A 16150-nucleotide genomic window follows, 5' to 3' on the forward strand; every position below is an offset into this window, starting at 1 on the left:
ACTCCTAAGCAGGATTGACTCCGCAATCCTTTCCTCAACCTCTCTAGAACTTTTAGGAGGTCTATAAAAGACTCCCAACAGGGTGACCTCTCCTCTCCTATTTCTAATCTCCGCCCATACTACCTCAACAGATAAGTCCTCATCAAACCTCCTCTCTGACACTGTGATACAATCTCTGACCAATAATGCTACCCCTCCCCCTCTTCTACCTCCTTCCCTACTTCGACTAAAACATTTGAACCCCGGGACCTGCAGCATCCATTCCTGCCCCTGCTCTATCCATGTCTCTGAAATAGCCACAACATCGAAGTCCCAGGTACTGATCCACGCTGCAAGTTCACCCACTTTATTGCGAATACTCCTGGCATTGAAGTATACACATTTCAAACCCTGCTCCACCCCACCTCTGCAATGCCGTGCATTGCAGTCCCCATCCATGCATCCCTCACTTTCAGCCCCACTACTCAGGATCCCTCCCCCCCCCCGAATCAGTTTAAACCTCCCTGCATGGCCTTAGCAAATTTACCCCCCAGGATATTGGTCCCCTTCTGATTAAGGTGTAGACCATCCTTCTCATAGAGGTCACACCTTCCCCAGTACGAGCCCCAATTGCTTAAGTACCTGATATGGAATATGGAATCAAAACTTTAGCCCAGAGTTAAATAAGTTACCATAACAGTCTTGTTCAGCCTCAGGGAAAGGCTGGGGTCAGTGGCTGCGGAACAGAGTTTGCGATAATAGTCAAAGGCAACAGCTTCAATCTTCCCAACGTTTAAAATGAAGGAAATTTCTGCTTATCCAATACTGCATGTTGGACAAACATTGTAACAAATCAGAGACAGTAAAGGGGTCACGAGAAGTGGCAGCAAGGTATTGTCAAGTGTTGTCAGCTTATATATGGAATCTGACATTGAGATCATGCCAAACTTAGCATAAGAATGGAATTTTGTACTTCCTAGCTATGATAGGGTCATCAGGATATTTAAAGATTCTCAATTAATTTCCCATTTTCCAATACTATCTAAGAATTGGAAAACAAGAAACACTTATTGCAGAAAAATCTGCGCCAAGTTACTTGAACTGCATTAGAAAGATGCCTGGAATCTAAGTTTGGTGCAGAGATAAAGAAACAATCAATTCCTATATTGAGGCGCGAATGCTAAAACTAGCTATTTAAAGATTGTGCAACAGACACGACACAAAATACCCAAGTAATTACAACAGCTGTAAGTCACCATCTGGCATCTATTCACAGTGACATGATAAAACAGACAGCTGCATCAAATCCACACACCTATATAATTCACCGCATCACTTAATCCACACATCCATGGATGCTAAAATTTCAGGGATAGAAATAGGATTTCAAATGCTAAAACCAACATTTGACTGTCCTGACAGTATAATGTTTTACCAATTTTAAGTAAGCAATAAGACATGTCAAAAATATCACAAATTCGAGAATGAGTTCCCAGGTCAGCAAACATAAATTTGAAATTCCGAGCACGTAACCTCTCCCATTCTAATTTTAGCCCATGAAGAATGTTTGTTTCTTCAGACTCCACCATTGCTCCTTCTAATTCAATGTCATTTCACCAAGTGTGAGTGTGTTAGTTTTGAGTACAGAGTCTACATGGTCAAGCTACATATCAGCAGTACCTCAGTTGGTAGCACTCTCGCCTAGATTGTGGCATCAAGTCCCACTCCAGCATTTGAACACAAAAATCAGGTTGACCCTCAGGGCAGTTAGACTGAGTCCATTTTTACTCTCAGGTGGGTGTAAAAGATTCCATTATATTACTTCCAAGAGCAGCAGAGGAGTTATCCCCAATGTCCTGGCCAACAATTATCCCTCAATAAACATCACAAAAGCAACAGATTACCTGGTCGACGTTTGTGGGAAATTGTTGTGCACAGCTTGGCAGCCATGTTCCCTACATTACAACTACACCTCGAAAAATATTTCATTGGCTGTAAAGTGCTTTGAGATAGCTCGACGTTGTGAAAGCCACTCTATAAATGCAAATCTTTCTTGTTTTTTTAAATTGCACTGAGTTTGACCCAACAAACACACAGATTTAAATCAACTTAGTCCACTTATCAAGAATATCACCCCCCACTGTCTTCTCACTACAGCATCTGGCCACTTTGAAATGAGCTTAGTGTTTTACCTCAACCATACTTCCTGCCAACCTGCTCCAAACACAGAACCCATACTGCTATGAAATATTTCTAAGCTTATATTTCATAATCCTGAACCTGAACTCCCTTGTACTGCTGCATCCGAAAGAACTGTCCTGGGCTTAGTATACCCCATTGAGTTTCAAACATAACTCTACTATTTGCTGTCAGGTGCCTCTTTTGAAACCTGTTAAGCATATGGTCAGCAAGCCCATGTCCCATGGATGAATAAATAAAAAGTTCCTTATTGCTCAACTGGGAATCAGCCTGATTACTTGAATATTATTTACAGAGTTGAGAGCAATCTTGGGTAGTGAATCAAGAATAAGTAAGTCACAGACTGACATGTGCAATGGTTTGAAGAAATTTTGTTGATAGTGTAATGTTACCAACATTATTAATTGAGCCTAATGATAGAACTGCATAAAGTATCTCTGGTACAAACATAACAATCCTCCCCCAAGTGGCAGTACCTAAATTTCCCTGTAAACTAATTCATCTTGTCAAAAGGGGAGACAAAAACACAAAAGCTCCAAGGTTACTCTGCAAAAGATGGCTGGCCTACCATAAGACATAGGGACAGAATTAGGCCACTCAGCCCATCGAGTCCGTTCCGCCATTCAACCATAGCTCATATTTTTCTCATCCCCATAACCCCTTGTTAATCAAGAACCTATCTCTATCTTAAAGACACTCAATGACCTGGCTTCCGCAGCCTTCTGCGACAAAGAGTTCCACAGATTCACCACTATCTGGCTGAAGAAATTCCTCCTAATCTCCGTTTTAAACGATCTTCCCTTTAGCCTGAGGTTGTGCCCTCTGGTTCTAGTTTTTCCTACTCGAGGAAACATCCTCTCCACGTCCATTCAATCCAGGCCTCACAGTACCCTGTAAGTTTCAGTAAGATCCCCCCCTCATCCTTCTAAACTCCAATGAGTAAGACTCGAGTCCTCATCCGTTCCTCATACGACAAGATCTTCATTCCAGGGATCATTCTTGTGAACCTTCTCTGGACCCTTTCCAAGGCCAGCACACCCTTCCTTAGATACGGAGCCCAAAACTGCTCACAATACTCCAAATGGGGTCTGACCAGAGTCTTATACAGCCTCAGAAGTACATCCCTGCTCTTGCATTCTAGGCCTCATGACATGAATGCTAACATTGCATTTGCCTACCAACGAACCTGCACATTAACCTTAAGAGAATCTTGAACAAGGACTCCCAAGTCCCTTGGTGCTTCTGATTACCCAAGCATTTCCCTATTTAGAAAATAGTCTATGACTCCATTCCTCCTTCCAAAGTGCATAACCTCACACTTTTCCACACTGTATTCCATCTGCCACTTCTTTGCCCACTCTCCGAGCCTGTTCAAATCCTTCTGCAGCCCTCCTGATCCTCAATACTACCTGGCCCTATACATTTCTCCCCAATATGCCTTCCACCTAATCTCTGCCCCAAAATATATGAATGATACTGAGAATAGAACAGAATTCCTACAGTACAGGAGGCCAATCAGCCCATCGAGTCTGCACCAACCACAATCCCACCCAGGGCCTATCCCCGTTAAAACTTACCCTGCTAATCCCCCTGACAGGAGGGTCAATTTAGCATGGCCAATCAACCTAACCCACACATCTTTGCACTGTGGGAGGAAACCCACACAGACACAGGGAAAAAGTGCAAACTCCACACGGACAGTGACCCGAGGCTGGAATTGAACCTGGCTCCCTGGTGCTGTGAAGCAGCAGTGCTAACCACTGTGCCACCGTGCTGCTGTGATACTGCGATGAGCTTGTAACCCACACATCTTTGGACTGTGGGAGGAAACCGGAACACCCGGAGGAAACCCACACAGACACAGGGAAAAAGTGCAAACTCCACACAGACAGCGACCCGAGGCTGGAATTGAACCTGGGTCCCTGGTGCTGTGAGGCAGCAGTGCGAACCACTGTGCCACCGTGATACTGCGATGAGCTTGTGCAAATTTTTCATGATTAGTCAGCAAACCAACCCATCAGAATACGTTTCACCCAGAGCTGAACTATGCCAATTAAGTGAACCTGCACAATTCAACGCTGGTGCTGTAAAGTGCTGCAATGTCAAACATAGGTGTCAGCACAGTCCTTCTTTAACAGCAACAGCCTTACCAAAAGTCCAGTTTCCTAATTCAGTATAAATTGATTTTCACAGATTAATGATTCATCAGCTCACTGTACATCTTAATTGTGGATAAAATTGCTGCCATGTTCATCCCATGTGACAGTGACTACACTTTACAGTAAATTAGTGCACTTCAGTACATTTGAGATAATAGGTAGAATACAAATCAAGTTTTTCTTCCCCTATCCAGTGGGTTACGTGCTACTTTAATTTATTTTTACCCATGAGCACCACCCTGGAGTATTAAGTAGCTCTACTGAAAACTGTATGCAAACAAAGATGAAGATAAAAATATATTTTTGCAAATCCTTCTATCACAGGCTATTATGTATTCAATAATTCAGTCTAAGCAGAACTCACTTAATCTTGCACAGAAGAGTGATTAGATTTCTTAAGTATACTGCTGTCTGGTGAAATTTGACAGAACTGGCTATTTTTAGCATGCTGAGCACAACTGGATAACAGAGTAGCACGTTTCACCATGTTCAAATAAATTTCCTGAGCAAAGCACAATAGAGTGAATGACAGCATTATGGACTAGGAGTTCTCAAAATCTACTAGTGATTTATACACCTTTATAACGCCATAAAGATTTAACTACATCAGGAAAGAATTAGCATGCGATTACAGAAACGTCAGATCAAAAATTCCTACAGTTTGGTGTGATAATTATTGAACATCTGAAACCTGCACATTTGCTCAGTACATTATTTCCAATGACAACGTACAACAGCCATGGATTGGATAGAAAATATTGGATAGAAAATATCCACACAATCCTTGGCAGTAAAATAATAGAAGAATTTTCTTTGGTTTGACCTTAGTTGCTGCTGGACAGAAAAACAACGCTGTGTCCAATTTAATAGAAACCCTACAATGCAGAAGGCGGCCATTCGGCCCATCGAGTCTACATCAACAACAATCTCACCTAGGCCCTATCCCTGTAACCCCACATATTAACCCCGCTAATCCCTTTAACCCACGGATCGCAGGACACTAAGGGGCAATTGAGCATAGCCAATGCACCTAACCCGCACATCTTTGGACTGTGGGAGGAAACTGGAGCACCCGGAGGAAACCCACGCAGACCCGGGGAGAATGTGCGAACTCCACAAAGACCAAAGCCGGGAATCAAACCCAGGTCCCTGGAGCTGGGAGACATCAGTGCTAACCACTGTGCCAATGTGCATTGTGTACTGCTTTTAAAATAACACCATTAAGAATGTTTAAATTATGTTTTTCAGAAAGAGAACGAACACTGGCGATGCCATTATTTCTGGTTACTGGCCATTGAAACCAGGTCAGATTTTCTTTATTCGTTCTTGGGACATGAGGGTTACCAGCAAGGTAGCATTCAGTTGCCTAAACTGAGCAACTTGCCAAGCTATTTCAGAGGGCAGATAAGAGCCAACCAAATTGTTATGGGTTTGGAGTTAGAAAGTCCAGACCACGTAAGGATGTCAGATTTACTTTCCTGAACGACATTAGTGAGCCAGATGGGATTTTACGACTATTGAGTGGTTTCACAATCATTTCCAATGAGATCAACATGTTACTCCAGATTCCTATTGCTGCCATGACACTGGAGCATTAGTCCAGGCCTCTGGATTACTTGTCCAGTAACATTATCACTATACCACTGCTTCGTTAAGTACAGTAACAGACCAGTGCTGGCTGAGATTGCTGCAGTAAAATGGTTAAATACATTTGCTTGACATTGCACTCTTTTGACAGCCAGCTGTGAAAGATACATACCATTTAGAGATTTTAAAACTGAGTTGATACTTGGGAGCAGCTATTCACAGTGCAGGGTCAAACCAAAGTAGGCAATGAGATTCAAGCATCTCAGCCCAAACATTTTTGACTGGTTCCTAAAATGAAATCTACTTTCCTGAATTTCAAGCAACCATGACAATAAATCACCACTCTTACCTGTATATAACTGCATTATTGTACTCAAAAAACTTGCCTTGCTTTACCTCAAACTGCATTTAACAACCCCTTAAAAAATGTCATAAGTGCAGTGTTTGCAAATTTCATTAGAATTTAATTTGTTTACTTACCACTTCTTTCACCACATCAATAAATATCTCTACATTCCAGGTATGGGCCTGTGCAGTGTCACTTTTATCCTTCCCATCGCTCCAGATTCCACTACCCGGGGCTGAGATAGACTGTAAGCCAAACAAAGGTATTTAGTCAAAAAATGAAAACTAAATCAGAATAAAAAGCTTGCCTGTTACTGACACCAAAAACCAAAGGCAAAGCCAAGTCTAATTTCTTCATTTCTTTTGTTTCTACTGAACTGTAAGGGACAAGGAGATATACATGGCTCTCTGTCCTCTGCTGGTTCTTAATAGAATTTAATTATTACAGATTTCAAGCAGGCACTTTACATTGCCATTCTCTTTATTAACCTTGTTCCACCCCAATACTTTTCTTAATGGGGCGAAGAATATACCCACCAGACATTAAAGTCACCAGTCAGTAGTTGATAATGCCTAAACACTTTCTGCAAATTTAACTTACAAGAGCACTGTTACTTTTCCATCTCCTCAGTTACTCCAGTTGGTGCACTTGTCACACAAGAGTGAGAAATTACACCTAGACCATGTGTCAGCTTGGCTCTCACCTCTGATTCAAAAGGTTGCACGTTCGATCTCCACTCTAGAACTAGAGTACATAATGCAAACTAACATTTACTGAGGGTGTGCTCTAGTGTTTAGGTGCTGCCTAACAATATAATGCGAGTCCCCATCTGTTTCGTCAGGCAAAAGCAAACTATCCATGATACCATTGAAAGAGCTAGGAGTTTACATGGCATAGCCTGAGCCACACATTTCTTAACTGACACCACAGTAAACAAATTAACTGGTTATTTATCTCATTTACTTTGCACCAATAACTGCCATGTTGGCATACAAATCAGTGAGGCTCTTTAAACTGTAAAGTGCTTTGGGATTTCCTGGTGTGAAAACCAAGGCATAAATGTAATTTATATTTTTTCTACATTAACAAAATCCTCACACCAGATGGTAAAAGGTTTGTCACCATTGCTGATAGCAGGAAACAGTTTACAATTATAAATGAGCTCACTGTAATTATGGATCAGAATCAGTAAATAACAAACGTAAGAAGCAATAATGGCACTTTGCTTATTCAGGTAGCAATTTCAGGAATTGGAACAATTTAATTCTGTTGTTCAGATTGTGGTTTACCTATGTAGGTGCCAGCGACAACTGACTATTGGGAGTAAATGAAATGAAACAGAACAGACACTGGGAGAGAGACAAAGAAGCATAGCAGATGGAGGGGAAAATTCTGGTGTTGATACATACAATTGATGCTGAAAAATCTATGAAGTGAGGGATGGTGAAATAACTTTCATCAGATTGGCCAAACTGCCTGGAGAATGGGGAAGTACTTCTAATTTGGAAAATTATAGTAACAATTCCATTCAACACAGAGTGGCAGGGAGGTATGCAAGAACACTAAATGTGCACATAGTGGGGCCTGGTCAGGACTCTGGGACACCTGAACGATGGCGGAAGTCAATGCGACTCTAGAAGTGGCTATAGATACACAGTCATTAATAAAGTCCTGGGAATAGAAAGAAGGTTAATTTTGTAGATTTAAAGCATGGAAATTCATTGCAAAGAGATTTTGCTCTCAACAATTCACAATCTTCTACTTATTCAACTACATTGGAAATAGACAAGTCTAAAACCCTAGTCATGGTCCTTGGAAATGGCTAGAACTCAAAACTGCTTAGCGGATTACCAGAGTGCTAAAGAAAACGCATATGGAGAAATAAAGATTTCTGTAAGGCTTGATAGGATAATTTTAGAACTAAGCAGAAATCCATCTGGATTAAATGCAGTCACAAAACTGTTTACATGTAAGACAGCAAGAAGCTGAGGCATTGAAGGCTGTGTATGGTTGTGAGGTTATCCTCGAGAAAGGACTTTCAAATATGCAATGATATTGCTACTCTGGCAGGAACCTTGGTTGTACAGCATATGATTGAAGATCAGTATCCTCGCATGATGAAATGAGTCTCAGCTGAGCAAACACCAAGAGAATGACAAAGCTGTGAGAGTGGGTCTGTACACGGGAATACCAGAATGGGAACAGTGACAACAAGCTACCAATGTAAAGGAAGCTACATTATGTTGATATTGTATCTCATTAGTTCAACAGCACAATCTTACAAATAATCAAATATTTGTTTGTTTTTACTTGCTTGTATAATGCTTACTTGTAAGGAAATGCCATCAGTCAGGCCTGAATGCGTCCGAGCCATCATTCCCAACACCCTGGCAACCTGAGAAGCCGTCACCTCACGAACCCCAAACTGCAAAATGATTTGGCGGCATTCTTCAGCACTAAAGAAAATTAAACGTTCATTTAGTAAGAAAGATATATTTTCCAAGATAGTTATTTGCGAGTATAGAACCAAAAATAATGGAATCCTTGGAAACTTCAATTCAATACTCAAACAGATGTAAAAATGCAGTGGCTATTTGAAGTGTACCCTTGACTGCTAATATAGTCTTTATACAGTACTAAACTTCTGTTAGGTCAACCCCCATAAAAATGGCTCCTTCCTTGGAGGGAAAATATTTTGAATTCTAAATGTCGTAAAGAGAGATAGTTGTAACACTTATTTATTCACATGCACCTTCCAATTGGGCACAAAGTCAACAGCAAACTATTCAACTGGCAAAACTTTCCCACAGCCAGAGCTCAAATTTAAAAGCTCAGAGGAGCATTCTGATCAAGAATGCAAATCAACTAGTTACTGGAAAACATCAGTACACAAAACAAATCAACTCTACAATCTGCAGCAAAACAAATCATGAGAGAGACTCAGCAATTAAAATCTCAATATTATCTCATTTCACTCTATGCTGTCCCTCCCATGCCAACACTACAGTTAAGAAAGCCTACCAACGCCTCTACTTTCTCAGAAGACTAAGGAAATTTGGCATGTCAGTTACAACTTTGACAGATGCACCATAGAAAGCATTCTTTCAGGTTGTATCACAGCTTGGTATGGCTCCTGCTCTGCCCAAGACCGCAAGGAACTACAAAAAGTCATGAATGTAGCCCAATCCAGCAGGCAAACCAGCCTCCCATCCATTGACTCTGTCTACACTTCCCGCTGCCTCGGCAAAGCAGCCAGCATAATGAAGGACCCCACGCACCCCGGACATTCGCTCTTCCACCTTCTTCCGTTGGGAAAAAGGTACAAAAGTCTGAGGTCACGTACCAACTGACTCAAGAACAGCTTCTGCCCTGCTGCCATCAAACTTTTGAATGGACCTACCATGCATTAAGTTGATCTTTCTCCACACCCTAGCTATGAATGTAACACTACATTCTGCACTCTCTCTTTTCCTTCTCTATGAACGGTATGTTGTGTCTGCATGGTGCGCACAAAATAATACTTTTCACTGTATGCTAATACATGTGACAATAATAAATCAAAGCAAATTTATATAGTGAATAATGTATAACCCATTAATTCCCAATCACAACTGAAATATATCACAACTCCATGGGGAGTACTGAACAAATACACACAGCTTCCCAACATCTTGCGATACACACCTGTGTCAGACATTTATCCAGTTCTGCTTTGAGGACTTTAGATCTGCACAAATGAACTAACAGGGCATCACTAACTGCTAAGCAACATTACTATACACATTCAGTGCTGCATAATAAAGGTTTTAATAAGCAACCTAGACAAGGACATTTGCGAACATTAGTAGATTGATGACTGTGTAGAAGAGCCAAAAAAAACAGAAGTTTAAAATTCGCTATTAATATGCAAGTGACACAGATTGTTGCATCATTATGTTATACCACCATATGCCAAAACATGAGCTCATGGCCACAATTTACAATTGTGCAAATTCTCTGATCCAACCATACTAGTAAGAGTTTTAACAACACCAGGTTAAAGTCCAACAGGTTTATTTGGTAGCAAATACCATTAGCTTTCGGAGCGCTGCTCCTTCGTCAGATGGAGTGGAAATCTGCCCATACTACACAGATGGGCCAAGTAGAGCTTGCGCAGTTATGCACATAGGGGAAATCAGGAAAACAAAAAAGGCAACTTGTAGCACGAGCAGAATCTTGGGAGCAGGTATCCTATCAGCAAAGAAACCCTTGCACAGCAGAAAAAAGCTTTAAAGATCAGCATTTAAGTGGGACATTTGCTCATTTCAAGAGGCCTGTGCGGAGCTTGACAGAAAATATTTTCTGCTCAATACAACCAATGTCACAGAATCTGAAGTTTACAACACAAGACGAAGCCATTCAGTCCATTGCACATGCTCTCAAAGAACTATTGACCTGGCCCCAATACCCTGGCCTCTTCATAACATGTGTTTCTTTCATTGATGTGGATTGATCTACCAGAACCAAACAACGTGTAAAAAGAATGTTTTCACTGTTCGATAAATCTTAATTTTTTTTTAACCAAATACATATTTTTTAATTACCTGATCTAAATGGTATATAATTTTGAATAGCTCTAATTTTGAAACTTTTTTATAGTAGTGAAAGTAGCTTCTTTTATCTCCCTTAACAATAAAGCCTAGCCTCCTTGAGCTCATCTTAATGCATCATGTCTGCACTCTCCCTGTATTCACATTAATCCTATCACAATATCCTAACTGCAGTCTGACCTTAACTCTATTACATAACCTATCAAATTGCCATCTTCATTACAAATAGTATCTACATTTTCTTTGATTTGCATACATGTTCCTTAAATCGTTTTGTTCAGATTTACCATTTAGTATTCACATTTCCTTTTTATAACCTCCAGAAATGCATCAGCTAACAATTCTTTGCATTAAATTTCATTCTACATTCATCTATCCAATCTGAAAACCCATTAAAGCCAAAAAAAACAGTTTTCAAATGTCAACATCAAGAATACCAAAGTCAAACGCAGTGTAGAATCCATCTCACTTCCTCCAAACATAAACTAGGTCACTATTCATTTGTGTACCTCAGCGCGATTACAGACACTCAAGTGGTTAGTTCACCACTGAGCTGGCACCTCAACACTTCTTCCAAATATGAAAGATTTTACTTTCTCACAAGGTAAAATTATCTCAATGTTCAACTTATAAGAAAGACTTTGAAATGCAGGGGTACCACTGCATTACAATATGATGCAGTGCACCTCTTAACTCTCTTCCCTCTCAGCTACCCTCATAGTACCAGATCTCAGTTATGTTACTGTGACTGCCCTAATGGAGAAAGAAAGAAAAATATGCCAGTCAAACTCTTAAACCACTTTCATACATCTTCTGGAAGTCAGCTTACAGCTACATTTGCAGAGATCTGGAAGTAGGTCAACTGTGTTTAGTATTTTTTTTTGGCTGGAGAATGATCAGGATTGGGGAAACAATAGAAGCAGTTATTCTCAAAAGGGTTAATTAATGAAAACTCCAAGTTTTAAAGTCCATGTGTGAGCAGCAAGTGTTGATGACACTGGCAATTCATTGCTTCTCAGCAGCAATACTTGAGAACTTTACTATTTCAGTGTTGTCATTTCACCTGTATTAACACCCTTCGAGTCAGCAACAATTGGTGCATTTTTATAGGACAGAACACTTTCGTAGCAGAGAGTAGGTAAACTCCATTAATATTCACTAAACGCAGATATGCAAAAGAACTTAGTTTTAAGGGATTCTTGCTGTCCATCGAACAAACTTTCAGCATAAAAACCCTACAGTGCAGAAAGAGGCCATTTGGCCCATCGAGTCTGCACCGACCACAATCCCACCCAGGCCCTACCCCCATATTCCTACATATTTACCTGCTAATCCCTCTAACCTACGCATCTCAGGACATTAAGGGGCAATTTTAGCATGGCCAATCAACCTAACCCGCACATCTTTGGACTGCATCTCTGCAGCATCTCCAGAGTAGAACTGGCTGCATTAATCTCAGAGCAAGATGGGCATTATTTAGAAATAACCCACGAAAGTCAGTTACAAGCGGACTTATACGTACCTTGTGCAAAAACTGTAGCCTACTTCTTGCATAAAATCTGCCAAAGAGCTGTCCATTGTTTTCGCTATCCCTCCCGAATCAGTCAGGATCCTATCCATCAGAATGTCCCGTTTTTCAGGATATAGCAGTGGTGCAAGCACCACAGGGCAACGCTCTTGCGGAAAATCTGGTACAAAAAAATTAAGAAATTAGAACAAATGCAATCTTTTTAAAGGGTGCACCAGAAATCAAAAGAACTATTGAGATCCCTCCAAAAATCTAAGCATTTACCCAAAAACTGTGTTTAAAACTACTCCAGACATGGGTTAGGTTATTTTCCCCTTCTATTTCCATCCACATAATAAGCAACCTGCCGCAGGTCACCATCAGATATCATTCTCGCCTCTAATTTCATCTCCCTCACCCTACCACTCCCTGCCCTTTTAACATTATTTCCTAGTGCCTCTTCACTCAATGCAGCTTAGACAAGGAATGGATAAGCCACTTCCAAAGTTGGCTATCCTGTCAACACTACCTACAATTATGAGGAATGCCCGTTTAGATGAGGTACCAACACCTGCAGAATTGTACCTCAGGAATGTGTATATCACTTGGCAATGTGAAGTACAGTTCAACTGACCTCTTCGTGTTGCAGCATCTAGGGGACACGTTTATGGCTAAACCAGCAGTTAAGGAAAGTCAATTTCTTTCACCTCCTCAACTTCCCCCTCTCAAAACCACTGGTTGTATACTGAAATGTTCCCACTGGCACAAAGGGCCCTCTGATTGCTCACTTTCATGGCTATTATACACTATTACTATACTATTATATTATAGGAATTACTATACTATAATTATACTATTATATACTATTACTATACTATTATATTATAGGAAAGCGAATTGCGTGGAGGATGCGGAAAGTCTGCAGAGAGATTTGGATAGGCTGAACGAGTGGGCGAGGATCTGGCAGATGGAATATAACGTTGGCAAATGTGAGGTTATCCATTTCGGAAGAAATAATAGTAAATTGGAATATTATTTAAATGGAGAAAAATTACATCATGCTACTGTGCAGAGGGACCTAGCAGTCCTTGTGCACGAATCGCAAAAACTCAGTCTGCAGGTGCAGCAGGTGATGGAATGTTGGCCTTTATCGCGAGGGGGATAGAATATAAAAGCAGGGAGGTCTTGCTGCAACTGTACAAGGCACTGGTGAGGCCGCAACTGGAGTACTGTGTGCAGTTTTGGGCCCCTTATTTGCGAAAGGATATATTGGCCTTGGAGGGAGTGCAGAGAAGGTTCACCAGGTTGATACCGGAGATGAGGGGTGTAGCTTATGAGGAGAGATTGAACAGATTGGGTCTGTACTCATTGGAGTTCAGAAGGCTGAGGGGTGATCTTATAGAGACAGATAAGATAATGAAGGGGCTGGATAGGGTAGAGGTAGAAAGATTCTTTCCACTTAGCCGTTTCAGAACAGAGTTGAGGGGGAACTTCTTCTCTCAGAGGGTAGTGAATCTCTGGAATTCTCTGCCCATTGAAGTGGTGGAGGCTACCTCGTTGAATATGTTTAAATCACGGGTAGATAGATTTCTGATGGATAAGGGAATTAAGGGATATGGGGAGCAGGCAGGTAAGTGGAACTGATTCGCCTCAGATCAGCCATGATCTTGTTGAATGGCGGGGGCAGGCTCGAGGGGCTAGATGGCCTACTCCTGCTCCTATTTCTTATATACATGACTTAAGTCTCGACAGTGCATGTCAGCTTATTCAATTCTCTCAATCATAATTCTTTCTTCACCTGACACAAATTCACAGGCGCACACACATACACAGGAGCAGAAGCTGTAGCCTGCCTTACCCAGAGACAATAAATGTATCATTCCCAATCACTCCATCAGTTGAGGCCAACTACCTCAGTTTGAGCCAAGGATTAAACTCAGGATTTTTTTTAGTCTCTAGAGCTCAGCCACTCACTCATTATACTGGTTAAACCATTGGCAAGGTGAAGCTGAGTAACTCAGCAGTGCATCATGTTGTGCATTTTGCTGCTTTGCTACTGGAGCACAAGACCTCTGCGAGTACTTTCACCACATGAACTGCAGAAGTTTAAGAAAGCGAATACCTACTCAGGGCTACTAGAAGTGGAAAATAAATGGTGACCTTAGCAATGATACTCAAAAATGAATTACAAAAAATTCTAAGATGGCTGACATTGGGAGCTTTTGGCATTCACTACAGCATAACAATACAGATAGACATAGAACCTCTGGCACAGGAAAACCCATCTAGCCTAATCCTATATTCCAGCTTTGCATCCACAGCCCATTTGTTATAGCACTTGAGTACATACCCAATTTTCTTTATGCAATGAAGGATTCTGCCTCTACCACTCCATCACCCTCTGGGTGGAAAAAAAACCCTCAACTTCTCTCCAATGGGGTACCATTGTCTCTTCCCCAATTGTACATATTAAAGATTATACATCCATACTTTGCTTACCTCTGCGCAATGTCTTAAGGAAAGCGTCAATCTGTTCCTGTCCAACACCAAAAGCTCCTTTTTGCCCAAAAAGGAGATGGGAGAGGAGCAGGTGCAGGACTTCTATTGCAATATCCTGAAAGCCACCTTCTTGGTTCCCACTTACGTCTGCGTCAATGTAAGATCGCAGAAGATCTGGGAGCTTCTGTTTCACAAACTGGAGAGCTGAAATTCAAGAGAAACAGGGTGGATAAAAGGGCACTATTACCCAAAACCCATTTGGTCATGGTAGAGCTTGCAATTGTAGATGCTTGGGGTGGGGGTCAATCTGTGAACAGGAAATTAGTCAATGGAACAGCTCAACTTGCCAGTGGAAAGGTATGTGCTGCTGTTAAGGACTTGGGAAGGCTGGCAGAGAGGTAAAGTGTTCAAAGTTGACAGCACCACTGAGAATTCAGTTACCTGTAAATTTCCATTATATAGTGAGATAGGGGGGCCTTCTCCATTATTACAAATAACTAAGGTTCTATCATACGTGAAGTTTTGAACTGGTACAGAAAAAACAACTAGTAGGGACGGTGGAATAATGGACAATCCCACTGACAGCAAGTGCTTAAAACTGAATCACATGCAAATAAAATTTAATGTTTTCTATATCTAATGGTTCTTGTTTAAAATTTTCCGTTTTTCTTTCAAAGTACAGCTCCTTTTTCTTTATAAATCAAACTCAGAAATCAACCCCAGAAGGGATATAGCTGTGAACTGTTTCCTCATTCATAATGTACCAAAAAACTAGCATCTTTCGCTACTAAGCAAGAGAAAAGCTGATAATTACTTATTCATAAGCAAAAAACTTAAGTTTTTTTTCGAAGAAAACCAAATGTGTACAATACCAATAATGTGCAGTTACAAAAAAAAAAGTAGCTTTCAACTCAGTTCTTCTAGAAACTCTTATGCCAATGGCAATGTGAAACAGATAAAAGATTTTTTCTTAAGGAAATGCTTCAAATTTAATAATAAAAATAATTGAGTGCTGGAGCTGCTGCTGTTGAAGTAAATGCCCAAACATAGAAAATAACTCTTTAAAAGACAGTACATACAGATATTAGGCTAGCCTGAGGCACCTGCCTTGTATCCTCAAGTGACTCTGCACAGTTCATCCTCAACTGAGGACATTTACTGATCATAGTGTCTGGAAACAAGTGTTTGTCCAACCTATTTCTTCTCTAGCTTATTTTGTGCAACTTGATCAGGTAGACAGACAAATCGAAGCACAAACGCCAGCCCAAGTAGATTCAACATTTAC

General features: G+C 40.8%; 1 protein-coding gene across 10 annotated transcripts in view; it reads right to left on the minus strand.

Annotated features, from left to right (window-relative positions):
• cnot1 (CCR4-NOT transcription complex, subunit 1) overlaps positions 1-16150 on the minus strand; it is a 204249-nt gene that overhangs the window by 129838 nt on the left and 58261 nt on the right. For all 10 annotated transcript variants that reach the window (XM_078211150.1, XM_078211147.1, XM_078211148.1 and 7 more), the window contains 4 exons: positions 14866-15069; positions 12382-12547; positions 8600-8726; positions 6405-6515 (listed from right to left, as the gene is read on the minus strand). In XM_078211150.1, the coding sequence (XP_078067276.1) occupies positions 6405-6515; positions 8600-8726; positions 12382-12547; positions 14866-15069 (608 nt within the window). The remainder of the gene's footprint in view (positions 1-6404; positions 6516-8599; positions 8727-12381; positions 12548-14865; positions 15070-16150) is intronic.

This window comes from Mustelus asterias, chromosome 4 (assembly GCF_964213995.1).
Source record: "Mustelus asterias chromosome 4, sMusAst1.hap1.1, whole genome shotgun sequence".
NCBI classification, from domain to species: Eukaryota; Metazoa; Chordata; class Chondrichthyes; order Carcharhiniformes; family Triakidae; genus Mustelus; species Mustelus asterias.